This window comes from Budorcas taxicolor, chromosome 7 (genome assembly GCF_023091745.1).
Source record: "Budorcas taxicolor isolate Tak-1 chromosome 7, Takin1.1, whole genome shotgun sequence".
Lineage (NCBI taxonomy): Eukaryota > Metazoa > Chordata > Mammalia > Artiodactyla > Bovidae > Budorcas > Budorcas taxicolor.
In genome coordinates this window covers 38,912,659-38,939,073 of record NC_068916.1, presented here as the reverse complement: position 1 = coordinate 38,939,073, position 26,415 = coordinate 38,912,659, and the positions used below count along the sequence as shown (strand labels likewise).

The following is a 26,415-nucleotide window of genomic DNA, read 5'->3' as shown; positions in this document are numbered from 1 at the left end:
TTTAACAGCCAGTTTTGAAGCGCCCAGGGCCGTGCAGCACGGTTACTACAGCGCACACCCCCTCCTGGCGCAGGTCTCATCCCCGGAATCCCGAAATGAGGAGGGCATTTCCTCACCAGGTTTACTCTCTCGCGGAACTCCGGGTAGTGACCTTATGCAAAATGGCGCAGGCGGCCTCGGGGGCTAGTGCGGCGGCGCGGACTCCGCGTGCCCTCTGACCTGCTGGCAGCGGCGGAGGGGGAGCCGGGCGCCGCCATATTGGCTGTTGTCCTGTGTGGGGAGCGGCGGCGGCGGTGCGAGTGGAGCAAGGGAGCGGCGCGAGAAGCAGCATGACTCGGAGGCGGAGCAGGCCGAGCGGCGGCGCGGGCCGGCGCGAGCGGGCGCGGACCACGGGGCCGCAGAAGCCCCAGGCGCCGGAGCCCCCACCGCCGCCAAGCCTGGAAGCGGGAGCGGGTGCAGGGCCCCCGGAGGCGCCGGCGGAGCCCTACCGCGACGACCCCAGGGAGGAGGACGAGCCCAAGCTGGCGCCCGGCCCCCAGGTAGGAGCGAGCGAGGCGAGTCTGGCTGCTCGGGTTCTTTCACCTCCCCGGAGTGGGGCTGGGACAGGCTTGGGGATGGACCATTCCCGGCTGGGGCCAGAACCTTAACCCTCAGGGCCAGAGTTGAGGCTTTCTCCCCCAAGGCGGGAGTGAGCCTGGACCCTTTGGTCCAAAGCCGAGGCACGGCCCGTCCGGTTCTGAGTGAGACCAGCCTCCCTGCCCTCTCCCGCCGCCTCCGGGATACCTTCTGGCCGCACACCGAGTTTTACGGCCACAGCTTAGCTCTGTGCCCTTCACCTTCCCTGGGCCCACCTGCTCCCCACCCACCCACAGGCCACGTCGGGGCTCTGGGCCCTGGAAGGCTGCAGCCTGTTCCCTCCACCCCCTCGGGAGCAGCTCCACCCCTTCCCCTCGCTGCTCCCTCAGCAGCTGTGCCCCCAGCATCTGTCTCCAGGGCGCCCCCCCCCTCCCCGCGCCCTGCGCCTTGCCCAGCTGAGCAGTTGAAGCAGACCGCCAGGCTGCCTAGAATTATTTGGTGGGGCTTCTGTACTGAGTTGGACACCCAGCAAAGCCTGCTCTTTCTCCCCACTGTACCCCCGACCCACAAGGTAGTCCGCCCAAACCCTCAGATCCCTGGGTTTGGCGAATCCTGCTGAAAGTGAGCAATAGGAGGACTCTCCAAGGCTTCCAGCTTGCCACCTGGAAGAAGGTCACTTTCTTTTGAGCAAAGGAGATAATAGGAGGTACCCTGCCAGTGTTCACTGCGAAGCTGGGGTGGCATGAGCCACAGTTGCTCTGGGGGGGGGGGGGGTTGTGGCACCTGGGGCTGGGTGGCTCGCCCTAAGCTTGCTCTGACAAAAGAGTTTTGAGTTGGTTTTTTGGATGAGTCTGCCGAGGAAGGCAGGCTCCTGCAGGAGTCTTGGAGGGTCGGATGCAGCCCCGGATGAGGATGAGGCGTGGCGGAAGATGCGTTTGGCTCTGCAGACACTGCATCGGGCAGCAGGGGACTCTGGGAGGCTGGTGCAGCCTGAAGGCATGGCTCTTGACAGCCTTCTAGTAGAATCTCTGGAATTGTGCATGTGAGTGGGGATGCTGTTTGGGGTACCATTCCCAGAAAGCCTTTCCTGACCTCCCCAGCTGTGTGAGGTGCCCCCTCTGTCCCTCAGCCCCCCATGCTCTCCTCTGGTAGCACTCCCTGTTCTACAATGACATAGTCTGTTGATGTGTCTGTTCCCCCCACTGAACTGTGAACTCCGCAGGGGCACAAATCATGCCGTCGGTCCCAGCCCTCCACTCCTAGCCCTGGGCCTTGCTGACACAGAGTAGGAATAATTAGGTGAATGAGAGAGAATGAATCCATTGAGAACCCGAAACTACTGTAACCCAGTTTTTATACTGTCTCCTTTGTGTCTTAGATCATAGTAAGATTTTTAATTAATGAAGATGTCACCACTTACTGAGTGTGATAAGCCCCCCGCTTCATCCCCATCTCCTACCCTGGGCTGAGACTGTTTCCAAAGGACTCCTCAAGTTGAGAACTCAAGTTGGACCCCACCCTTGCCTAGTCTAACTTCGCACCCTGAAGCTGTCTCCCCCTCTAGCCTTCTCTGGACCCCTGGGAGTGCTGTTCTCCAGAAGAGGAAGGTAGGGAAGGGAGAGTCAGGGAGCTGTTGTCTTCTCTTGTTTACCATTCAGGGTCCCCTGCCACTTAACCAGCCTATAGTATTCATGGCCAGAAAGTTTGGTTGATGGCATAACCATTCAGTTTTTATTTAGGTCGCAGTTTTAACATGATAGATTCCTACCTACTCCACTACTTGACCTTTCAGTTAATTCATTTGTTTATGCTAAGCATTTTACATACCTTCCCACCACCCCTGTGTTCTCCTCAGCATTTAGCACGAATGTGATGAGTTAACCATTGATATAATTATTAGTCTGCTTTTGCTTTGTAAACTCTTGAGAGTGTAGGAACCAGGTCAGTCACTATTGTACCACTAAGCCTGGTGATTGATAAATTTTAATGAATGAAGATATAAATACTGTTAATCCCATTTTTCAGATGAAGAAACGGAAACTCAGAGAAACTAAACATTTGCCCAAAAAACTCCTACTATAGGTACACCTACCACCGCCTCATAAAGTACCTTCTTGTGTACTGTGGGGTATTCAGCAAGACTTTTTTTTTTTAACTCTAGCTGTAATAGGTGAAACAAATGAACAAACTTCTGATTGAGCCCCGTTTTTGCTGGGGAAGGGGGTTCTGGGTGCCAGAAGCAGGCCTTTGTGCCTTGGTGAAAAGCACCTGCTGAAAAAATTGGGATCAGTCCTTGCTCTGCCCGCAGGCATACCTTTGGCGAGGACCTCTGGCTCCCACCACCACTTAGTCCCCTGTCTTAAGCACTTAGAGTGGGTAAGTAAGGTGAAAGTCAGTGTCGAATGCCACACTGAAGCCAAAGCTGGAGAATGGGATCACTTTCAGTCTACACACAGGGTTTAATGCCCCAAATCACGTTTTGTTTTTTGTTTTCATTTGAGCCAGTATTTTTAAAAATCAATTTCCCACAAAACTGGAATTGTGCCATCTGCTGCTAAAAATCTGGTACTGCTAGGTCCATGTTTCCAGAAGTTAGTCATCTGCAGTCTCTGGGAAGTGTCTGCCCTCTTCATCATATGAAGGACACCTGATCTGTGCCAGGCCCTGAGCTAGCTGGTACACAGAAGTGAATCAACTGTGGACCCTCCTCACAAGGGGCTCATTTGGTCTAGAGAACATGTATATAGCAGTCATGGTAAGGCTAGAAGAGCATTGCTTTCTCTGAGTTAAGGCTCATAGGCCTCTCTGGTTCCATCCAATCTCCTTTGCTTATTTTCGTAAGTTGTATACATTTAAATGCAGGACCTTGAACTTAATTGGAATCCTGAAAGCCTTTTCTTATAATTGTTTAGGCCCCTAAACAACATTGATACATTCACTGAAAACCCAAATCCTTGTTTGTTTTTTCCCCCCATAAGAAGACTAAACAGTTATAGCCTTCTTAGTGAAGAGGGGAAAAATGAATTACAAAGCAGTTGAAGGAGGCAGAGAGACATAGTATTTAATCTTACAGACTTGGGGTGAGCTTCCTGCTCAGTCTCCTAGCCTTGTTACTCGAGGCGTGTTTCTTCCCGTCTTTAAGACTCTTAGGCAGCTTCACAAGAGAATGTGGAGCAGCCTGCATAGCATCTAGTGCTGCTCATGCCGGAGCTAGAATTGAATGTGGCATGTGGCAGGAGCCGTTTAGCCATCCAAAGCCTGAGTGTTCTCACCTGCCGGCCCCACTGGCTGCTTCTAGTTCTCTTGGGCCACTCAGCTTGCAGTCCAGGTGCACACGCACTCAGTAAACCCCCAGGAGACTCGCTAGACTATAAACTGGCGTTGGTAGGGGTTGAGCGCATCCTGTCCTTCCATCTCTCCTCTACAGCTTCCCGTGGGACTTTGCCCAGCCTAGTTTAAAGGAACTCTAGAGACATGGCTCCACCACTGCTCAGAGTTAAACCTACTCCCTCATGGGACAGGAGCAGATGACAGTCAGTATCTTTATTAAAATCATCTCATTATATTTAATCCACTCAGCAAGTATTAATCTCTGTGCCAAGGCCTTTATTCAGAGCACACAGATGAATGAGATAATCCCTGTACCCTGAGACTTCCCCCTTAAAATCACTGCCCACCTAGCCATTTTAAATGCAGGTAGGAGGAGATAATGCTGAGTAGAGATCCCTGTCACCTCTGCTCCTTTGTAAACCAGTAGAGCTTCACCATGTAGAAATGCCAAAAGACCTTTGAAGATTAAAACTTCCTAAAATTTTAAATTTCCTTAAAATTTCCCAGAACTATCAAGTGTAATATTGTTAGATGTACTATTAATATCCTACCACCTTCACTTACTAAGCCGAGAATTTTGTGAGCTTGGGCTGTGTTCTTAATTCATTTCTGGAGTATTTATTGCACATGGTTCTTATGTGTTCAATGAGTGGCTGTTAAACTATAAAAGAAACGTTAGGTTTCTGGCACCTTATTCTTACTGCCTGCACTGCTAAGCCAGGCTGGCAGTCACTCATTCATTCAGGCCCATTACACATGCACTGTGCCCAGCCTTCCTCTCACCTAACCTGCTGTTCATTTATTCTACCAACACTAATAGACTCCTGGTCTGTGCTGGGTCCTGGGCTAACTGGTAATATAGAAGTGAATCAGACATGGTCTCTGCCCACAGGGGCTCATGGTCTAAAGAACATATATGTAATAATTACACTTAAGCTAGAGGAGCATCACTTCCTGTAAGTTGAGTCAAATTCTACATCCTGGTACACACCTTTAGAAGTGCTTCAGCCTTTTGTTTGGTTTTCTGTGTATAAAATGACAGTGATACTGGACTCAAACTAGGGTTCAACAGGCACTGAATGTCGAGCACTGAACACATGTAGTAGCTATGATTATTATAGTGCTTTGTTTTGAGGATGCACAGATGTGATAGCCTAGAAAAGGCTTCTTGGAGCTGAGGCTTCAAGGTCAAGTAGAAGGTCCTCCAGAGAAGGTGAGGCAAAGCAGGCAGCGTAGACAAAGACCCAGAGTCCAGAACTGCCCAACTCATGGTGAGTGGTGAGAAGTCTGACTGGAAAGTTTAGTAGGTTTGAGCTTTAATCTCTAGGCTATGAGGAGTCAAACAAAGATGTGGGAAAGTGAATGAGAGTGTGGGAGGAAGTAATTTTCAGTAGAAGCAACTGTGATTGCTTGATTCTGCCTCTCTCGCACCCCAGCCTAACTAATGATCAGATGCCCTGTGCTTTGCTAGACCCTATCCCAGCCCTAGAGTCTCTAGGTTTGGAGCCCAGTAACCTGTTCTTAAATTGCCTCAGATGATTTCTGATGTGTGGCTGGGTCTGGGAACTGTTTAACTGAGGGTGCCATGGGGATCTCTGTGGAGGCCTAAAGTATTCTTTAAAGAATGAAGCTTCCTGGGGAAAGAGAGAACTTTTCCCTAAGCAGAAGAAGAAGCAGCCTTAGTTTTTAAAGAAAAAAAAAGCAAACTTTTTCCAGTTCGCCATTTGTCCATATTCTCCAACTGCTAATCTTTCTTTGTGTATCAAAACATGTGCTGCCATCTCTGCTGAACAATTGGAATGCAGTGACTCATGGGATACAGGCCCTGCCCTTGAAAAGCTCACAGTGCTATGGAGAAGACAGATTTTGACAATCGGGGTACACGTGATAACCTCTGTTCAGGAGACATGTAAAAAAAGTGTTAGGGCATCCGCTAACACAGAGCAAAGCACAGTTTATTTTGCCTATAGACTTAGGAGAATGTAATACCCAAACTGAGCTTTAATAGGAAGAGGCAAAGAGGACAGTGTGAGTGAAGATACACTTTATATGAATTGGGGAAAGGGAATGAATATTGTAGAAAGGAGTGGTTCATGGTTCTTCATGGTGGAATGTGCAGAGCAGAAAAGAACTGAGAAGAATGCTTGTGTCCTCGGAAGGACCCTGTGTTTGCACCTTTCAGTTCTGTGCCCATGTTCCCACTCTCATCCTTCCAAGTGCAAGATGGATGAGCATGGTGCTGTCCTATAGGCCACCTGTCCTTCATTCCCTCCCCAAGACTCTTCACTATCCAGCTCCCTTTGTGGTTTCCCCCACCATTCTGAAGTGAATAGATATAGAGAAATTCAGGCAGAAAGAAGGGCCTAGAAATATTGAAGGTTCTTATTACGAAGTTGTAGCCAGAGAACATGAACTGGGGGGGTTAAAGAGACCTTGAAGGTCATCTGTCTAGTCTTCTGTCCTGTGCTTCAAGTAATAACTTTGGATTGGGCAAGTCTCACTTAGTAAGTTTCCCTGTCATTTCTTCCAGGACAGAAGAGGAAAGAAACTAACGGGTATTGAGCACCTACTGTGTGCCAGGCCCAGGCCAGGTACTTTACATAATTTATTTCCTTCTGTCCTCACGACTCTGTGAAGTATGGTTTTATTCTCATTTCATAAATGAGGAAATGGAGGCTCAAAGAAATTCAGTAATAATCCAAGATCATACTGAAAATGGCAAACTTGGATTTGAACTCAACAGTCTGTCTTCAAAGGTCATTCTCTTCCACCCATGAGAACTCTGTTGTCATTACAGAGTAGTCGGTAATAAGGTTTGCCTGAGATTCCAGGTAAATAAGCAGGAGTTTAGGCCTTCCCGTAACTGATTGCGCCCAGGAAACAGGTTCAGCAGGTGACCTAGCCTTCACAGGTAGAGGGCCACAGGGGTTAGACAGGCTCACTGCTCTATCCTTGACTCAGCCTGTACAGCCAGAGAGAATTCGCCACAAACTGACTTTATGTTGTGAAACTGCTGTCCTGTCTCCTGGAAAGGCCTGAGCCAACAGCCTGAGTGGGAGTTTGAGTGAAAGCTCAGGGCACGGAGGTGTGGTTGTATTGGCTTCCTAAGAATTAACTACACCTCTGATGGCCAGCATTAGAATGGTCTGAGATTCTTAGCACTGATGCCTTCCCATTAGTGACCTGGAGTGACGCAGCCATGCCTTTTCAGCATAGTATGTTGGGCTAGTTGGGCTGTGTTTTAGTTCCTTTCCTTTGTGTAGAGCAGCTGAGACATAAGCCAGATGGCTTAAACATCATTTATTTATTCAGTGAATGCCTGCTATGTGCCAGGCCCAAGCCAAGCCTAGTTCCTGGACCCATTTAAATGGCCAGGGTCCACTCCCTGCCCCCAAAGAGCTCCCATTCTACAGGGGTTTGGGAGTGGGCAGAGGATATGTGTCTATGGCACAATGCGATAGACGCTATACTAAAAGAACTCTATTTAGCCTGGTCCAGCAAAAGCTTCATCAACCTTTGACCAAGATCTTAGGAGATGAGTAGGAATTTCCTGAGGAGCAAAGCTGAGGTTTGATGGGGCACGGTGTATCTGAGGAATAGTACAAATACAACCTATGGCTCAGGGTGTTAAGCATGGAAATGGAATATGGAGAGATCAGCTGGGGCCACATTATGAATGCCGCGGGCCAAAGGGTATCATAGTGAGAGTAGTGAGCTCCACCAAAAAGGAGCCGAGATGAAAAGCGACCAAGGTAGGAATGAGGAGGTCAAGGAAAGAAATCTTCAAACTGGACAGATATGTGAGAAGGCACATTACAAGCTTAACCTTAAGGAGAGAATCCCAGTGTCCTAATTGGTGGTTTTTAGTTTATATTTATTATTTTGTTTACTGATTATAATTGTATATTATTTTAATATGTGTTCCTGCCTGATTATCCAAAATAAATATGAGGCATCCTGGGAGTTTGGGAGCATAGACAACCCTGTGCATGAACCTGCCTGGTTTTACGCATGTGTTCTTAAGGCAGGAACTCTTGTTTCCCAGCACCTAGCACAATGGTTGGCACCAGGTAGAGGCTCTGAGAATGTTTGTTGAATGAGGGAATGAATGGAAGAGTGAATGGCAATGACTGGGCTGGGGAACTAATCACTTTCTCTGCTTTTGGAAGGGACTTTTAACTGTTGTCTTCTGCCTGCCTCGGTGACAAGGAGGCTTTTGGAGTTGGGCCATTTCTGAATAGAATTTAGAAACTGTCACAGGGCTCCTGGGTAGATACAGCACTGTGTCTTGAGGGAATCCTCTATAAACATATACTAACTCTTGGGAATAAAAGGAACCCATGAAAGAAATGAGAGCAGGTTTGGTTTTAGAAATTAGATCCCACTTCAAGAGCGGTCCTTGATAGCCATCTGGCCTAGTGACACGTAATTCCCAAACTGTGGCCAGAAAGGCTGTGGTGCAAAATTTTCTCATGACCCCAAACAGCTCTTCAGATATACCATGAACTGCTGTATGATTGTTAATAATCACTATTGCTTATAGCACACCCACTGGCTGCCAGGCACTGTTAGATCCTTTACATCAGCTGTTCTCAAAGGGTTTGGTCTTGGGAACCTTTTACATTTCTGAAAATTTTTGAGGACCCAGAAGAGCTTTTGTTGGTTAAACTATTGAAATTTACCAAAGGAAGTATTAAAGTTGAGAAAGTTTAAAAATATTTGGTCACTCATTTCAGAATAACAGTATTAGAGCTATCATATTAACATAAATAACAATTTTAAAACTAGAGATAACAATTTTCCCAAAAAGTGAGAAAAATGGTCTTGTTTTCACTTTGCAAATTTATGTCTATCTTAATAGAAAAAGTTTAGATTCTCTTACATGCTTCTGGGGCTTCCCAGGTGGTGCCCATGGTAAAGAATCCACTTGCTAATGCAGGAGACACAAGGGATGTGGGTTCAATCCCTGGATCAGGAAGATCCCCTGGAGAAGGAAACAGCAACCCACTCCAGTATTTCTTGCCTGGAAAATTCCATGGCTAGAAAAGCCGGGTGGGCTACAGTCCATGGGATCGCAAAGAGTCGGACACAGCTGAGTATGCATACACACATGTGCTTCCGTATTCAGTCTGTTGGCAGTACATTTTCTTGATGGAAGTATGTTTTTAAAAAAATTTAACTTCACACAGATACATAGTTGGAAAAGAGGTATTTTGATAGCCTTTTCAGATGATTGTTGGTATTATTCTTCGCAATATGGAATCTGAGAACATATCAATAAAGTCTTTATACTCATTTATGTTAAAATCTGTTGGTTCATCTAACACTTTGGGTGGACTTTATACCAGTGCATGACTCTGTGGCATCATGCTTTGATCATTTGGAAAAATAGGTTCACTGAGTTATATAGATCTTCCAGATGTTTTCCTGTTTCATTTTATAATATCAAAAAATAGCATTTGTTAATATCACCATCAATTTCATCATAAAGTCTTTTAAGTATTGGGAAGCTGTCAAGCTCATGGTTGTGGATGCAGCTTTTTCAAAATTCTAATTTTCGCCTAAAACTTGAATTTTTATCAGACCACAGAAACAGAATAGTTTTCCTTGGGGGTGATAGGCTTGTTTTGTTCATTTTCTGAGAAAATGTCTGCCAATACCCAAGTTTGAATAATCATAGTTTGTCAGTTAGTCATTCTTTGTAGTAAAAATGCTCCATGAAAAATTGGCTTTCCCTTCCTTTGACTTTATCTCTTTTTTCCCAGGAAAAACTAGAAAGTCCTAGCATAATGCTTCTCAGACAAAAACAGAAAAGCCTTGGGCCTGGTCAGATGAGGGCACGGGTACTAGTTTTCATGGGTGTGCATGCCAGCCCCCTGGGCTGGGAGTGGCCACAGTCTAGGGTCCTGGCTCCCTAAGAGCTCTGGAGATACGCCTATAGCACAGATACCCCATGTGAGTAACTCCACACGTCCAGAGATTGGGGGTTTGCCCAGAGAATGAAGCAGAATTATCTTGGAGCTTTTATAGCAGATCCCAAATCTAGAGAACTCCTAGAACCTTTCCTTTCGCTCCTCCATCGTTTACCTAAGGCTAGACTGGAATCTGGAGAGGCTCTGAATTTAACCTGAGGTAAGAAGGAATAATTAGCTGTTGCCCAGGGTCGCTGGGTTGAAGAATCAATTCCAACAGCCTTTCTGATGAAGAAACATGGTTGGAATTTTCATTCATTTGATAAACGTGTATTGATCATGTTCTTCACGTGAGATTACTGTAAAATTGTGCTAGCTGCTAAAAAGTACAGCTTGAGAGCAGCTAGTTGAAAGCCTGAATTGACTACAGGGCATACAAGGTCGCGATTTCCAAGAATTTGGAAAGTGGCAGGAGATTGCAGTCAAAGGGAACTGTAAACCAAGAGCTTTTCTGCCAAAGCAAAAATTTGACAGTATTAACTGTATATACTATCTCCAGGGCTTGGGATTCTCAACACCCTCTGGCAGTTAAAATAGAGATGAAAATGTCAGAGAGAACAGTCCACAGGCTCCACTGGGAATTTTACCCAGAGATAGGCACCAAGGCTTAGAGTTAAGACAACTTTGAGGGTGGCCCGCTAAAACTTCCTGGGCCTAGAAAGAATCTAATATACCAAACTCAGGACAGTAGATAAGCTAGTTTCCAGTGTAGACTTACTAAGAACAGACCAAAAAAAAAGACCAGCCCAGGAGCCTAGATAGTAGATTGAGCACCTCCTGTATGGATCCTTTGAGCTAAGTGCTTTGCATCTCTGTCACTTAATCCTCTGGGCAACCTTATGCAACATAGGTGGTATCATCTCTGCTTCAGTTTGTACTTAATTAGCTTCCCAGGCCTTGTGTTTCTTCCTTTAACTAGAAAGACAGCCTGCCCTGTAAATTCACTTCCATTGATGGCTAATCTTATTTATCATATGTACCATTTCCGCTCTAGGGAAAGTCACATTATTTCCATGAATAAGCAGTCTTGTAATCCCTGAGGAATACAATCTTCCAACAATCTTCCACTCTTCCACACTTGTGATTGGAACCATTTGGTTGGAGGTCCAGGGTGGGAAGACAGCCTTTTACTATGGGAAACAACGATTTCAAGCAATGTCTCACCAAACTGCCTGCCAGCTGTATTGCCATGAAGATACTTAACAAATCTGACTTAGCCACTATATGCCCAGCTGAGCCTGTCCCTGTGCTGTACCATGAGGGATCCAGACAAGAATCAGACCTGGTACTTGCCCTCTAGGAGCACAACCTAGTAGAAGGGACAGAAGATACAGGTAAATAAGTTAAGTAGAAGGCACAAATCTTGTCACCAAGGCCCAATGTGCTGCAGGGGTATGGAAATGGGAAAGAGAGGTGAATTGTAAGAGGGAATCTCTAGGAAAGCTTGAGTGAGATTGGATCTAGACTGGGCTTTATTTAAGCCCTGCTCATCTACCCATTGGTAAGGGGAGGAAGAAGGGTTTAGGCAGAGGATCCCCTTTAGCAAAGGTGTGATGTAGGAGAGCACAAGGAATATCTGGGGAACTTAAGGAATTACATAGTGGAGTGAGGACAGAGGTTAAGATGCCTGAATGTCACCTTCACTTCATTACAGATGAGAGACTCTTGCATTCTCATAAAATACAGTGACTGTATATTCTATGTTTTCAACCCTAGTCCTGATTTTAAATATTTTTTCCTATTGCTCCCATCATGTTCACAATTAGTGCCATATATTGAGTAGCATATATGCCTGGCACTGGACTAGGTGCTTTATCCCAGTGCTCACAGCCAACTCTACAAGTCAGAACTTAATCCCATTTTATAGATGGGGAGGCACGGAGTAAGTAGAACTTGCCCAACATTATACAGGTGGTAAGTGATGGAGGCCCAGGATTAATGCCAAAGCCAGTATTGTTTCTTCTACACCTCAGCACCTCCCACAAGTACTTTAGCATCAAGTACAGTCACACAGGTCATATATTTACCTTATAAAAATTGTTTCACTTTTAAAAGAAAACAGCAAATAACACTACACATTGTCATTTACATTGTACATTTGCGTTCTTGGTTGTTCCTATAAAACCATATATACTGTACTTTACAGGCCACATTAAAAATTTTGAGAATTATTTTACTCACCCAAGATTTTCATCTTCTGTAATAACTTGAACCTAACACTGGAAAATGAAGCTGCATTGTAGTAAAATTGCACATCCTGGTGTTTGCCTAAAAAATACAGTCACTTTACTCTTTCTCACAGGGAAAGGGACTTGGGCATTGGCCTTACCTCCTCCTCCTGGAGCTATTAATACTGTGGCATCTTGCAGCTATGGAAAGTTTCCTGGGTGCATGTCTCAGAAAGGCCTCCTTTACCTTAACTTCTCTGTCAGCCTTCCACCCTTACCATGTGACACTCACCACAAATGGGTTCTAGAATGCTGTTTTCTTTTACAGCTGCCACTAAGCAGCTGACTTGCTCACTGAACTGTCCCCTTGGCACAGACTTCAGGCAGCATCTCACATGAGTTCCATATGTAAGATTTCTTTCTCCTTCTCTCTGATGTTCGTTCCCAAGGTCCTTGTAATTCCCCACATGTTTCAGTATACTACTGGTGGTGCTAGTGGTAAAGAATCTCGCTGCCAGTGCAGGAGATGCAGGAGACCCAAGAGACGTGATTCAGTCCCTGGGTCAGGAAGATCCCCTGGAGGAGGAAATGGCAACCCACTCCAGCACTCTTGCCTGGAAAATTCCATGGACAGAGGAGCCTGGTGGGTTTCAGTCCACGGGGTCGCAGAGAGTCAGACACGGCTGAGCGACTGAGCACACGCACAGGCTCAAACATACGTGCTCTTGGTGCCACATTCTTTGTTTGTTTCCTTTCTTCTTCTAGAAGCCAGGGGCCCAGGTCAGTGTAATTGTAACATTACAAATTGAAGGATACCCTGATGCCAACTTATTGTGAGAAGGTGATTTTATTTGAAAAAGATGATGCCATTTATTTTATTGGTAGGATGAAAGTGATACTTGTATTATTCCTTTGCTTAGGCCTCTGCAAATACGTCTTGCCTAGTGGTGGGTAAGTTTGGAAGCTTAACTATTATGTGCAACAAACCACCCCAAAACTTAGTGGCTTAAAACAGTACCATTTATTATTTGTCATGAGTCTCTCGGGTGTTGACTGGGTGTTTCTGCTGATTGGTGCCTACTTGGCTGATCTCAGCTATACTCATGTATCTGATCTACTGGCCAGTCAGCTGGGAAGACTCAGTTTTCCCCACAGGTCTCACATCCCTCCAGCAGCTAACCTGGTCATGCTTACGTGGCAGGGCAGTGGTGCAGGAGCAAGCAAGTCCAGCCATGCAAGGGAGCACGTAGAAATGCACACACACTTTTGAAGCTCATGCTGGCAGCATGTTTGCCGACATTCGTTGGCCAAAGAAAGTGACATGACTGTCAGAGTGAGAAGGGACTACAGTGCAAAGTTGCAGGATATAGGAAAGCCATTAATGGGGTCATTAGACACAATCAGTCTCTCAAGTCACTATCCCTCAGTGTGACAGAAAACCTGTAGACTTACATTTCTAGGTCAGGTTTGTCCTAGAAGGAAAAGGGAAAAATAATGGTAATAATGAGTGCATACTGGGACTGTACTGTGGACATGCACAGGGCTAGGCACTTTACTTGTTTACGCACCCCTCTCATAACAACTCTGCACAGTAGGTAGGAAATCAGAAGTTGAATAACTTGCTCAAGGTCACCCAGCTCATTTGTGGTCAGGGAGGGATTAGAATTCATGTCAGTCTGACACCCAAAGCCCAGGGGTTTTTCACCACACCTCCCTGCCACTCAGAAGCCCCTGGGTCTGCCTTACCCTCCAGCTCGGTTTTCAGCTGAGTTGATACTCTTTGACTGGCTCCTCCAGAATGCTCCTGGGATCCTAACGGAATTGTGCAGCTCTTTGGGAAGCCCACATGGTCTCCCAAACTGCGTTAACTGAAAGCATTTTTTTTCCTTTCAGGTGAGAATTGGTCTGTAGACTTCACAGACAGCCCAAGAATTGTGACCTCTCCCAGACATGCCACAGCAGGAAGGGCCGACTCATTAACCTTCAAGATCCGGAGACGTTGGGGCACTAGGGCATTTGAGCATGAGCTTTGGAGTCAGCCTCACTGGGGTTCAAATCCTATAGGGTTCAACCACTCACTAACTCTATAACCTTGGGCAACTTATTTGACTTCTTGAAATGTTTCTTCTTTAAAAAAAAAAAAAAAAGGATGAGAATAATAACAGTTTGCAGAGCTGTTTACAAGGGCTGAAATTGGGTAAATAAAGTGCCTAACCCAGTGCCTGGCACATAAGTGATGTCATCAGTATTGTTAATATTGTTTCTAAGCAGAGCCTTTCCCCGTCTGGGAAACCCTGTTTCTGTCTGTTGGACAGGTTCCCCCTACCACCAGCCAGTCTGTGCAGACTTGCTGCCTGCTGTGTCACCGGGAACGCAAAGGCTGGGAAGAAGGCCCTTCCCAGAACGGACTGGTGTTGCAGGGTGAGAAGCTGCCCCCTGACTTCATGCCAAAGCTCGTCAAGAATCTCCTAGGCGAGATGCCTCTGTGGGTCTGCCAGAGTTGCCGAAAGAGCATGGAGGAAGATGAAAGGCAGACAGGTCGAGAACATGCAGTGGCGGTAGGTAACCGCTGAGAAGGGGTCCCCGAATGCAGGAGTGCTGCCTGCCCAGAGAAGTCAGGCTGTTGAGCTGTGGCTGCCTTGTGCTCAAGTGGCTGTCCTCAGGCAGCACCTCCGCCCAGGTGCCAAAGAGGCTGCACCCATACAGCATTAGCAGCTTGTGGCCCACATTTGGGGGAAGAAAAGAGAGGTTTCAGGCAGCCCACCAGCCCCCAAGGACAGTGCACCGTGTGATGGCCGGCTTGGAGGCACTGGTAGATCGAGATCCTGACCCTCCCTGTGACTGTGCTGCCGTCAGCTCTGTGGCAGCTCAGAAACCAACCAGTATGACATGGAAGGCAAAGGTCAGTTTGAGGGTCTGCAATACCTCTGTTAGAAGGCTTCCAAGATGCCCGGGAGCCATCTAACTGCCATCTCCTGAATCACAGAGGTCAGACTCCTCATTTTTCATTCCCCTCAGTCCCTTTCTGTAACCCAGAATCAGTTCAGCTTCAGGACTCCTGGCTTAAAGACCTTTTTCCTCTCCTTGGCAGCTCTCAGGACTCCCCAAAGGCCACAGCTGACAGGCAGTCTCTGCCTCTTACCAGAATCTCTCATCACATCCACACACTTCACTTCACGGGGAGCACCGCAGCCCCTCTTGGCAAAGGCCTGGCCCGTGTTTGCCCTTGCATCTGGAGTTGTGGGAACTGGGCCATTCCCACAGTTGGTGGGAGGTGCCCCAGGGGAAGCCAAGGCAGCAGAGGGCCAGCCCTGAGGTTTACTGTTTTACCATGAGCCTTTTTCTTCCCCAGATCTCCTTGTCACACACATCCTGCAAATCACAGTCTTGTGGGGGTGATTCTCATTCCTCTTCGTCCTCCTCTTCATCGTCCTCTTCCTCGTCCTCCTCCTGCCATGGGAACTCAGGGGACTGGGATCCTAGTTCGTTCCTGTCAGCACATAAGCTCTCGGGCCTCTGGAACTCCCCGCACTCCAGTGGGGCCATGCCAGGTGGCTCGCTCGGGAGCCCTCCTACAATCCCTGGTGAGTCTCCAAGCTTAGAAGAGACCTCTCTCCATAAATGGAGAGAGTTGTGTTTTCCTAACCATTTTGTTCAAACAAATCAGATCGGTTATTAAATAGAAGTGGAGCTGTTCTGGTGGAAGCCAAGTAGGGAATCTAGCCCTTGACTATCTTGGTAGGAATCCTTTCCCCAAGACTCTGAACTTGAAAAATACTGCTGGCATTGGCTCTGATAACTGTTACCATTGGATCCAAGAGGGGACCTGGTAAGCATTGGCTGAAGAGAAAGTAAAGTCTGCAAGGGCCTTTAAGGAATTAGGTCACCTGACTGCTGCAGCAGCATGGAGGGCGTGAGTGTCTCCTCTTTTCCAACCAAGGGTTGGGTGCTTTTATAAAAGCACTGCACTTCCGTCCACATGAGATTGGCAGTGTGAGCTGCTTTGATTATTAGCCAGTTATGCAGCTGTGTAAGCCTTTTCTGGACCCTGGGATAATGCTTAGCAACCCAAAGAAAAAATCTGTGAGTTATTGCTGTACTTTGTAAATATGAATTACTGTCTAATTTTAAATGGAGGACCTAGTTCTTCAAAGGGGTGCTACCCCCAGAATTGTGAGTGGAGCGATACATAATTGCAGTTATTCTGGTGCATGAGCCAGAGAGAGTCATCAAAGCGCTTTCCCACTTGTCCTCTGAAATTTGGGGCCACCCGAAAGTCTGGCATATCCTGGCTGCCTTGATGCACGTGGCCCAGAAGCAGAGCCTTGTCAGACAGGTCCTAGAGAAGCACTCAAAGATAGAACATACAACCCCTGTTTATGCCCAGCAGAGGTTTTATGACCTTGCATGGGACTGGCCTTCCTGGTGCCTTCTCCCTCAGGCCTGGCCATCTTCAGCCTGTCCAGCTGCTGCCTGCCGAGAAATCTCTCCAGCCCAAGTTACCGCTTGGCTTTTCCAAAAGCTCATGGGTCTACCACACTGAGAGACTGTGCCCAGGCATGTTGCCTCTGGCCACAGTAAGCAGGCTGCTGCAGCAGCGAGCCCTTGGGCCTCCTTCCCAGGATCTGGGCTCCCGCTCTGACACCTCTCTCCCCCATCCGCCCACAGGTGAGGTTTTCCCCATCTCGGAGCACCACCGGCACTCAGACCTCACTGCTCCACCTAACAGCCCCACCGGCCACCACCCCCAGCCAGCGCCGCTGATCCCATCTCACCCCGGATCCTTTGGCTCACCACCCCACCCGCACCTGCTGCCCACCACCCCAGCAGTGCATTTCCCTGCCCAGGTTTCAGAATGCCCTGTTGCCGTGGCAGAATGCCCTGTTGCCGTGGCTGCTGCCCCCCACACCCCAGGGCCATGTCAGAGCCCCCACCTTCCCTCCACCAGCATGCCGCTCCTGAAGATGCCTCCTCCATTCTCGGGTTGCAGCCACCCCTGTAGTGGGCACTGCAGTGGGCACTGCAGCGGGCCCCTCCTCCCACCACCCAGCTCTCAGCAGCTCCCTAGCACTCACAGGTGAGTGGCACAAAGAGCAAACTCCCTGACAACTTGAACTTAAGAGTTTGGGGAAAACTTTGGGGTGGAAGTTAAAGGGTATACTCTGTTTATGTTTTTTCTATAGTTTTTCCAGATATGAAAGAAATGTTTGTTTGTTTGTTTTAACTTGGGAAATTTATAAATGTCAAAATTTTAAATACATGAGAGAAGAAAAAAATTCCTGGCAACCTAAAGATAAACTTTAATACCACAATATATATTCTTTTTTTTCACATTTCTATATATCCATAACAAAATGAGGTCACATTCTGTATTATTTTTGTGTGGTTACTTTTTAACATTATACCATCATCATTTCCCTAGTTAAAATTCTTCAAAAACTTTCTCAGTGGCCACATGTTTTATTGTACAACTGTGGCATAATTTATCATTACCCTGTTCCTGGATATTCAGGCATTTGTAGATTTTTTTTGTAGACTGTAATAAGCATCCTTGCACCCAAATGTCAGCAGTTCTGTCCTTAAAGTAGATTCCTAGAATTAACTCTTAAGTACTGAGAAAGTGTGCTTTAATATATATTTGAAAGGTACAGTTCTTTGGAGAAGATCTGTCTTTTTGTAAATCAGATGTGTGTTGAGGATGTGTTTCTATTTGCCCGCTCTAAAATCCCATCACCCCGATACAGCGCTTGTAGCAGGTTTCTCTTGAGTAGCTTTCCCGTGTGGTAGTGGTGTCTGTGTGGTTTTTCGTCGTCCGGTTTCACTTAGCGCTGTTAGGTTCCCACATGGCTTCTGAACCTCAGCTTTAAAGGCTGGGAAATTCTTTGCTCTTCTCCAGTTGCTGAACATTTAGGTCATCCCAGCATTTTAACATTATAAATAATGTCTCTTAACGATGTCTTTGCCTAAAGCTCTTCACTCTTTTGGATTTTTCTCCTTGGAATAGATCTCTCGGTGAAAAAAGTTCTCAGTATAAAGGCTATGAGGGATTTTTTGCTTTTATTTTATTGAGAAAGGCTCTTAATACATATTGAAAAATGGCTTTCCAAAGGGGTCTCCAAATTGATGTAACCACCAGTATTAAAGCACTAGGAATTTTTAACTGTGCTAGTATAGTAGATGAATAATGGTCAGTTGGGGTTAAGCTTCTCTGAGCACCTTTTTATTTTGCACCGCTCAATATGCAGGAAATTAGTTCCCAACCTGGGATTGAATCCGTGCTCCCTGCAGTGGAAGTGTGAAGTCTTAACCACTGGGCCGCCAGGAAAGTCCTCCGAGTACTTTGATAATGATTCCTGCCCCAGGGAACCTCCGTGGCTGCTCCTTGCCCCACCCTTCCTCCTGGCTCCCTTTGGCTTCAGCCCTGGAGCACTCCCACTGCTGATGGCCAGCCCAGGACTCTGACTCTTCTAGCACGAATTCTGGGACCTTTCAGACGTGTCTCTTCCTTACCCTGGGAAATTAGTTCATATTACAAGATGCTTCCTGAAATCCAGAGGCAGAGCAGAGCAGTGCAGTGGGAGGGTGAGTCTTAGCTGCTCTTTGGGCAAAACGGTAAAGCACTCTGAGCCTTGGTCTCTTCTGTTGCAGCGTGGGGATGGCAAAACCTGTTTTGCAGGGTTTGGGGAATTGTTAGAAATGATTTGCTGTATACAATACCTGGCACAAACAGTAGCTCAAAATATGGCCCACAAGGCACATTTACTTTCCTAACCTCGAGACGCCATGGCTGAGGCAGCTCTGTGCAGTGGTGTGATCTCAATCAGAAGGACCTTTGAGCATGGTCCACTGTCACTTCCACTGTCAGGGGCCTGGATTCAACCCCTGGTCAGGAAACTTAAGATCCCAGAAGCCACATGGTATGGCCAAAAGCAAAACCACAGTGTCAGGGTGGGGGGAACCGTAGAGAATGAAAGGACGTTGGCCTCCTTTGGATGTTCCAAGGAACCATCAGCCCACTAATCTGTTCAGACACCTACTTCCTGAGCACTTACTGTGGATAGGCTTGTGATGGTACACACTGGGACCCAAAAATAGAAGTGGCATAGTCCATATCTTCAGGGAGTCCATACTCTGCTCTGGAAGACAGATGGGTGAACAGATCGTCACTGTAGTGTGTGATAGAGGTAAGGCTCACATGGTAGACGTGGGGAGGGGAAGCACAGGGAACCTTCCCAGAACAGTGCCGTTGTGGGGGTCCCTGAGGAACAGTGAGGGTGTTTGCCTTGTTCTTACAAGAGGCTCATTCTGTCTGCCTGCCTTGGTCTTTGTGGGATGAGGCAGGTGAAGATGGTGGGGGGGCTGCTCCCCAGGCTCCTCACAGCGTGCTCCCGCCCTGCCTTTCCTCACCTTTGGGCCTGTCTTTTCTCCCAATTCAGCAGGGACCTTGGGTGCAAGGGGCACAAGTTTACCCACAGTGGCCTGACGTGCCAGCTTCCCCAGCCATGCGAGGCAGACGAGGGGCTGGGCGAGGAAGAGGACAGCAGCTCGGAGCGTAGCTCCTGCACCTCATCCTCCACCCACCAGCGAGATGGGAAGTTCTGTGACTGCTGCTACTGTGAGTTCTTCGGCCACAATGCGGTGAGTGAGCCTTCCCAGGCCAGAGCAGGCTGGGGGCCAGCCGAGGGGAGCCAGGGGAGTACCTTGCTCTTCCGGGGCCCCCCTTGCTCTTGGAGCTAATAATTGTGCTTGGACCCTGTGAGTCCTCGCCAGCGCCTGCTTGCTAGATCCTCACGGCATATGGATGAGGTAGAGATTTTTCAAGTTTGCTACCTTTGCTCTTCTCATGGTTTCTCTTAAGATTGACTTTTTTTCCTTAGGCAAAAAGAAAGAAAGTGGCAGAGGAAAGCTATGATTCTGATGAGTATGTATACGTAACGTGCGTTAATCACAGAGAAGTGAAGGCTTGTGCGTGATAAAGGCAGAATGGAAGCCAAGGCTCTCAGTCCCCAGTGTGGGAGCCAGCCAGGGGACAGGCCGTGAGCACAGATGGCGCCAGGAAGGAGGCTCATAGCAGAGTACAGGCTGTCTCTGGAAAGGGGAAGGAAGCAGTTCAGAAGTCTCATAAGGTGAAGAGAAAAGGGCTTCTGGCTAGGGGAGAGCAGTTGAGGGCAGAAGAAATTCAAGCAGTTATGTTGCTGGTCACCTTTGAGCTAGAAGCTGTTATCCTCATTTTAGAGATGACAAAATTGAGGCTCACAAAGACTCAGTGAACCTGCTCAAGGTCATACAGCTTCCGAGTGACGAAGCCCGGGCTCAAACCTGCTTTCCTGGCTCCTAAGTCAGTGTGCTTGCAGCACTGCTGCCTACCTCCCACTCCTCCGCCCACCACTGCCTTGGCTCCGAGCCTGGCTGAGGGTGAAGCCATTTGGCCTCTGTGGCTGTGGTAGAAAGAACAGTTGTCTTGCTTCTCACCACATGCTTGGTGCCTGCGGGTAGGAGTGCTCCGGGCTTCCCAGGCCCAGGGTGTAACGTCAGCACCTCCCCTCCCCCAGCCACCCGCTGCCCCGACGAGTCGGAATTATACCGAGATCCGAGAGAAGCTTCGCTCAAGGCTGACCAGGCGCAAAGAGGAGCTGCCCATGAAGGGGGGCGCCCTGGGCGGGGTCCCTGGGGAGCCCGCCGTGGATGATCGAGATGTGGATGAGCTGCTGGAATTCATCAACAGCACGGAGCCCAAAGTCCCCAACAGCGCCAGGGCTGCCAAGCGGGCCCGGCACAAGCTGAAAAAGAAGGTGGGTGTGGGGGGAGCCCAGCTCTACCACCTCTTTTCCCCGAGGACTCCCTCGCCCCCAACCCCCAGGACTTCTCGGGCATGAATAGTGCTGGCTGCCAAAGGCCTTGGCAGGGCTCTCTTCTCTGAGAAGGTCTGAATGAGTTTGGGAGGCACTGGGGTAAGGGAGCCAGGGGGCCAGTGATTGGAGGAAAAACAAGTCCTAGCGTCAGAAGCCGCTTGCTGGATTCCTCAAAGCTTAGGACTTGTTCAGTCAGTCAGTCAGATGTTCATTCAGCAAACACTTCTGCAAATGCTTGGAGCCAAATATGATGCAGTTAGCTTCTTACCCTGGAAAAGCTCAGTCCAGTGGAGAAACAACACTGGACAAGCACATTAGTGTGCAACAAGTGCTGGGATGAGGGAAGCCCCCATCCTGCCTGAGGCACTGGAAATGGCTGGACCACCAGGCTGCCTGGGGAGCTGAGTTGTAGAGAGTGAGTACAGATTCATCAGGAGGACCCTCCTGGCAGCGGGCATAGCACATCCACAGCAGTTTTTGAAGCCAGAGCTCACACCCAGGAGAAGGCAGGCAGATAGCAGAAGTGAGGGAATGGTATTGCTCCGCAGCTCTGACTTGATCCTACAGCCAAGGGGGGTTCACCCAAGGGCTTCAATCACACAGTGCACTCACCAGATGTGCCTCCCAAGGTGACTGTGTAGCAATATGGAAGGTAGCCTGAAGGAGTGATCCTCCAGGCCAGAGAGCCAAGAGCCAGGGAGAGGTGACCGATAGTGGGCCTAGAGCAGGGGAGCTGGAGTTCTCAGAGGAGGCAGGCGACCTCTTGATTTCAGGACAAGGAGATGATAGAGTCAGAGGGACCTCCTAGATGTTTGCCAGGGTGGCCGGCAGGATGGCATGCCTTGCTGAGCACAGGTGGAGTTGGCAGAAGATGGAATTCAGTTGGGCACAGTGACTCAGAGATTCTCATGAGAGGTCCGAGTGGAGATGGCGATGTGGGGCTGGGAGTTGCTGGCATGGAGATGTAATTGAAGCCATGGGAATGACCCATCCTGAGGACTGAGTGAACTCCTCCCAGAAGGCCGAGGACAGAACCAGGGGAGCTGTTCCTGGGCAGCCCTGCCGCCAGGCGAGCAGCAGAGCTTGATGGCTCGTCCCCTGCCACCTCATTACCTCTTAGCCTGCCTGCCCCCAGCTGTGTCTGCACAGTGCCACACTCAGGAGCTCAGCAGCTGAAGAGAATGGGTTTGACAGCCAGCTAGCTCCAGGTCCTGGGTGGTCAAACAGCCCCGGTGCTCTGGAAAACAGCAGTGCTTCTCCATCTTTTTCCAGCCCAAAGGACAAACCAGGACCCCTTCCTGCACCCTGAAGTAGTAAACCAAAGGGTCTCACCACTGCCTTCAGAAAGTGGTCGGCATTTGCTGTCTCCCTGCCAGCACTGCCTGGCCAGAAGTGTGCAGTGGGCGGAAGTGGTCTCTCTGGCCTTTCCTGGCCTCCCAAGGCTGTGGTTCCCAGTTAGGTCCCAGGGAACACACTTCACAGTTCCCAGGCCTGGTATGTTTTTCATAAATTTCTGCCTGGATATCCTTTCTCCGTCACCTCTGCCCCCTCCTTTCCCTTCTAAAAACCTCCTCCCAGCCCAGTTCAGATGTTTCCTCCTCCACAGGCTTCCTCAGGTAACGTCCACTGTGCTGTGGCTGCATCTCGCACATCTCTCTCGTCTGCCATTCATCATTCTCTATCCACAGTTCAGAAACTGCCTGCCCCACCCAGTCTAGAGGCCAGGATACAACACAGAGGAGGCAGTCCTGATGTCCTGTAACTAGTGATCATGGCCAGTATCTGTGTATACATCAGCCTCCTCCAGTGTACCCCTCCGTCACCTCCCAGACTTAACTGCAATCCACCGAAAACACAGCTTCCACCACGAAAGGCATCCACCCACTACCCACCTGGGGAGACAGATGAAGCTGGGCATTTTTCTGCTCCCTTGTACCATTTCCGGCCATGACTTGTCCATGTCCTAACCCTCGCTCCTTTGAAACCGACCCTGGGTCTGTCATCTGTAACCTCCCAGCACTACCCCTCTTCATCCACCGAAGACCGTCACGTGTCTTCCTTCCTTTCTCAGACTGGTTGAGATCCCTTGAGTATCATTCATTCACTCTCCTACCAGTCCTTTCAGCTCCTCATTATCCTTCCGTTATGCCCACTTAGAAAAACCACAGTCCTGGGTTCAGCCCCAGCCTGCTTCTCTCCTACACCTTGAGGAAGGTGCTAGATTGAATCTGTCTTTGGCACGCTGGCCAAGCAGTCTCCCACCTGCCTGAGCCCCCACTTTGCTGTTCTCTAGTCTTCTGACTCCTCATCACTTCCATTCACCCCAGCCCCTTTGTTAGACCTACATTCTGCTCCAGCTGCCAGGCTCTCCCCACCCCCACCTTACTTTTTGGCAGATAACTCACTTCCTGTTTCAACAAGGATTCAAAGCCAGTGGAGAGGCCCTGTCCTGCAGAGTTCTTGCTGGAAGGAAGAGTTAGTCCTTTTCCTACCTAAAGCCTGTGCTGTCCTTCCTGCCTCCTCAGTCTAATACCACTTCCTGCTGTGTGGCTTCAGCCTCTCACTGTGCCCAGTACTGTTTTTTGAAAGCAAACTGTCCTTTGAGCGTACAGCCTCTATTAACCACCCTGGTCTCTTTCCTCATCTGCACTTACTCCTGTCAGCCCACTGCAAATTGTCTGCTACCTCCACTCCTCCATAGAGCCACTAGTGACTTCTTTGTCGCCAAGTCCTTCTCTCCTGTCCATCTTCTTTTCCGCCAGGCAGCATCTCACCCTTTGTTCTCTTCTTCAAAAGTTTTCTTTGGCCCCTCCAACCTCACTTAAGTGGGGGCAGGGAAGGGGAAAGGGGAGGCCGCATTCTCTGTGTTTCTCACTTCCTCCCTGCCCTCTGTCCTGTCTCCTTTGTGAGCACGTCTTCCTCTGCCTGGCCCTCCCCCTTAAAGACAGCTCCCTGGGAGAGAGCCATCTAGATAGTGTTTGCTCCCAGGTCGTCATGTCTCCCTGTTTCCCCCTGCACTTCCCAGTGACATATCCTCCCACTGGTGGGTACCTCCTCACAGACATTCTGCAGGTACCCAAACTCAGCGTATCCCAAACTGAGCTTGTCACCTTTCTCCAAAGAGCCCACTTTTCCTTTTCCATTGCCTGTCTAGGTAATAGCACCACCAGCCACCCAGCTGCCTCAACCAGAGCCCCAGATGCCATCTGGGGAGGACTGCGTCGTGGTGATGGCGAGCAGCAGGCCTTGCAATTGGACCAGTTTGAAACCTGGCTCTACCGTACTTGCTGTATGACCTTGGGCAAATCACTTAACCTCTAAGCCTCAGTTTCTTCCTCCATAAAATGAGAATAATGGTAGAACCTAAAATTCAAGGCTTTTGCAAAAATGAAATGGAGTGATGCACAGAAAGGTTGGGCAGAGTGAACAGAGTAGTTGCTGCAGGAACAGTAGTGATGGTTGATGATGTGTTCATGACTCCTCGTTCTCTCCCCAACCCGTCGCCGAGCAGTCCTGGCCATGCGACCCCTTCCAGCAGCTCACACCATCCACTTCTTTCCACCCTACTGGCACTGTTTAAAAAGCCTTCAGTGAGGGAACATTGCCCATAGGCTCAAATCTAGGATCAAATATGGCCTGTGGGGCTCTTGAGGCTCTATCCCCTGCTTAGCTTGCCAGCTTCATCTCTCAGTCTGCCCCTGTGGCCTTCCAGCCCACTCTACTCCACCCAAAAGAAATCTGTGCTCCAGCTGCCTGCTAAGTATTTGCATTCCATAAATATTCTGCGTGTCCTCATTTCCCAGCCTTTTTTCTACTTTTTATCTAGAATATGTTTGTCTCACACTTCCCAGGATAGTCCCGCTTACCCAGTGCTCAGCGAGATATTGCCTCTTCTGGGAAGCACCTCCTGATGGCCCAGTCTGGGTCCCCAGAGCACCCTGTGCTTTTTCCCCCTGTCACTTTTCACACTGTCACTCAGAATTAAACAGCCTGTTTGCACGTCCATTTCCCCCAGCAGACTCAAATCAGTGAACAGAGAGTGCCCAGAGCCCAGTCCAGTGCCTCATATAAGGTCACAGGTCAAGAAATGATTGTCAAATGATACTGAAAAACATAAGAACTTCTGAAGATCACCCCTGGGCATGCTTTCCTGACTCACCACTTAACTAGCATGTAATCTTGGATCAGTTCCTTAACTTTCCCAAGTCGAGTTTCCTCATCTATAAACTGAGGGTAATGACACAGCAAGGGCAGTTGTGGGGATTAAATGTGGCAACATGGGAAGGCACCAGGCTTTTGGTACATAGCAAAAATGTGTGGTTCCATGCTTTTTCCTTCTCTCATTACAAAATTATACACGATTCCACATCATTTCCTCTACACCAGTCGTTTCACACTTGCATAGCAGCAAAAGTCCTTTCTGCAGTTGAAATTGTCCTCAGGCCCTCAGTTCCTAACAAATGAAAGCAGAGCTGTTCTGACACAGAAGAGCAAAGTGAAGGGCCTTCCAGTTCTTTGTCCATCACCATAGCCTCATAGCTCTTCCTGTAGCCTTGAACTCCACGGCTTACAGCCTGATTATTGCCCAGAGAAGGGGACACACACCCACTGAGGTATCCTCATGGTGACCCTGTGACATAAATAGGTTGGTTGTTTTTCCCCAAAATTTATTAATGGAGATCGTAAGGTTCAGGGAGAAGAAGTGATTTGTCCAAGGTCCCACAGTTGTGGCCCTAGTCAGCTATAGAACCAGCCTGTTAAAAAGATAAGAGAATAATGTACGCCCCCTGGGGCAGAGGGCCACCCTCCCTAAGTTGACATTGTGATGCAAGCCCTCTTCTGGCATAACTTCCTGTTCCTCCCGTGCCATTCCCAAATGAAGTCATCTGGCCCCTAGCACACCACTACCACCTCATTCCCAGGGGCTTTTGAAAACTGTCTCCTGTCTCCCTCTAAAGGCCCCCTCAGCCTGCTGATGCCTTGAGGTTGGGCAGAGCTGGTGCCAGAGGTTACGGGTGGGGTGACTCAGCCCACAGTCTTGCTTTCACTCTCACGATCTGGCTGTCGATGCTGGGTGGCAGAGTCCAGCCTCCCTCAGCCTCCTGGTCCTCACCTGGGCGATGGGGCTGCTTTTACCTCTTGCTGTGGCCCCTTGTCTGCCACTGGGCATGCTTTAGGTGTCCCCTTGATTCCTTGAGGCCAACTAAGCAGCGAGTAGCCTTCCTATGGGAACTTGGCCCTCTCCAGTAGCACCCATAGGCAGCCTCAGGAGGGCACACACATTTCCCAGCCACCCAGAACAGTGTGACCTACCATGGTATCTCACGGCTCCACATCTTCCTTCTTGAAAGACCTACATGTTGTCATGGCTTTTTTTCTCCTGCCACCCGCAGAATTGGAGAGAATGCCTCCACAGTAGCAATCTTCCTTACACATATCCCCACTTTGGTCTTCACTCCAGAATACTGTCCCCATTTTGCAGATAAGTCCACTGAGACTCAGCAAGTGAGTGAATTG

The 26,415-nt window shown here is 48.7% G+C and overlaps 1 protein-coding gene across 10 annotated transcripts in view; it reads left to right on the top strand.

Moving 5' to 3' along the window:
• Positions 1 to 329: 329 nt before the first annotated feature.
• Positions 330 to 26,415, top strand: part of FAM193B (family with sequence similarity 193 member B) — a 30,646-nt gene continuing 4,560 nt past the window's right edge. The window contains exons 1-9 of one of the 10 annotated variants that reach the window (XM_052642815.1): positions 1,395 to 1,618; positions 1,955 to 2,183; positions 6,437 to 6,497; positions 14,362 to 14,604; positions 15,399 to 15,630; positions 16,715 to 17,123; positions 19,483 to 19,684; positions 20,599 to 20,838; positions 24,053 to 24,187. In XM_052642815.1, the coding sequence (XP_052498775.1) occupies positions 14,491 to 14,604; positions 15,399 to 15,630; positions 16,715 to 17,123; positions 19,483 to 19,684; positions 20,599 to 20,838; positions 24,053 to 24,187 (1,332 nt within the window). In that variant the 5' untranslated portion in view covers positions 1,395 to 1,618; positions 1,955 to 2,183; positions 6,437 to 6,497; positions 14,362 to 14,490. Of the gene's footprint in view, positions 540 to 1,394; positions 1,619 to 1,954; positions 2,184 to 6,436; positions 6,498 to 10,878; positions 11,213 to 14,361; positions 14,605 to 15,398; positions 15,631 to 16,714; positions 17,124 to 19,482; positions 19,685 to 20,598; positions 20,839 to 24,052; positions 24,188 to 26,415 lie in introns of those variants that run through there. The other 9 variants (XM_052642812.1, XM_052642813.1, XM_052642814.1 and 6 more) reach the window with 9 other exon arrangements.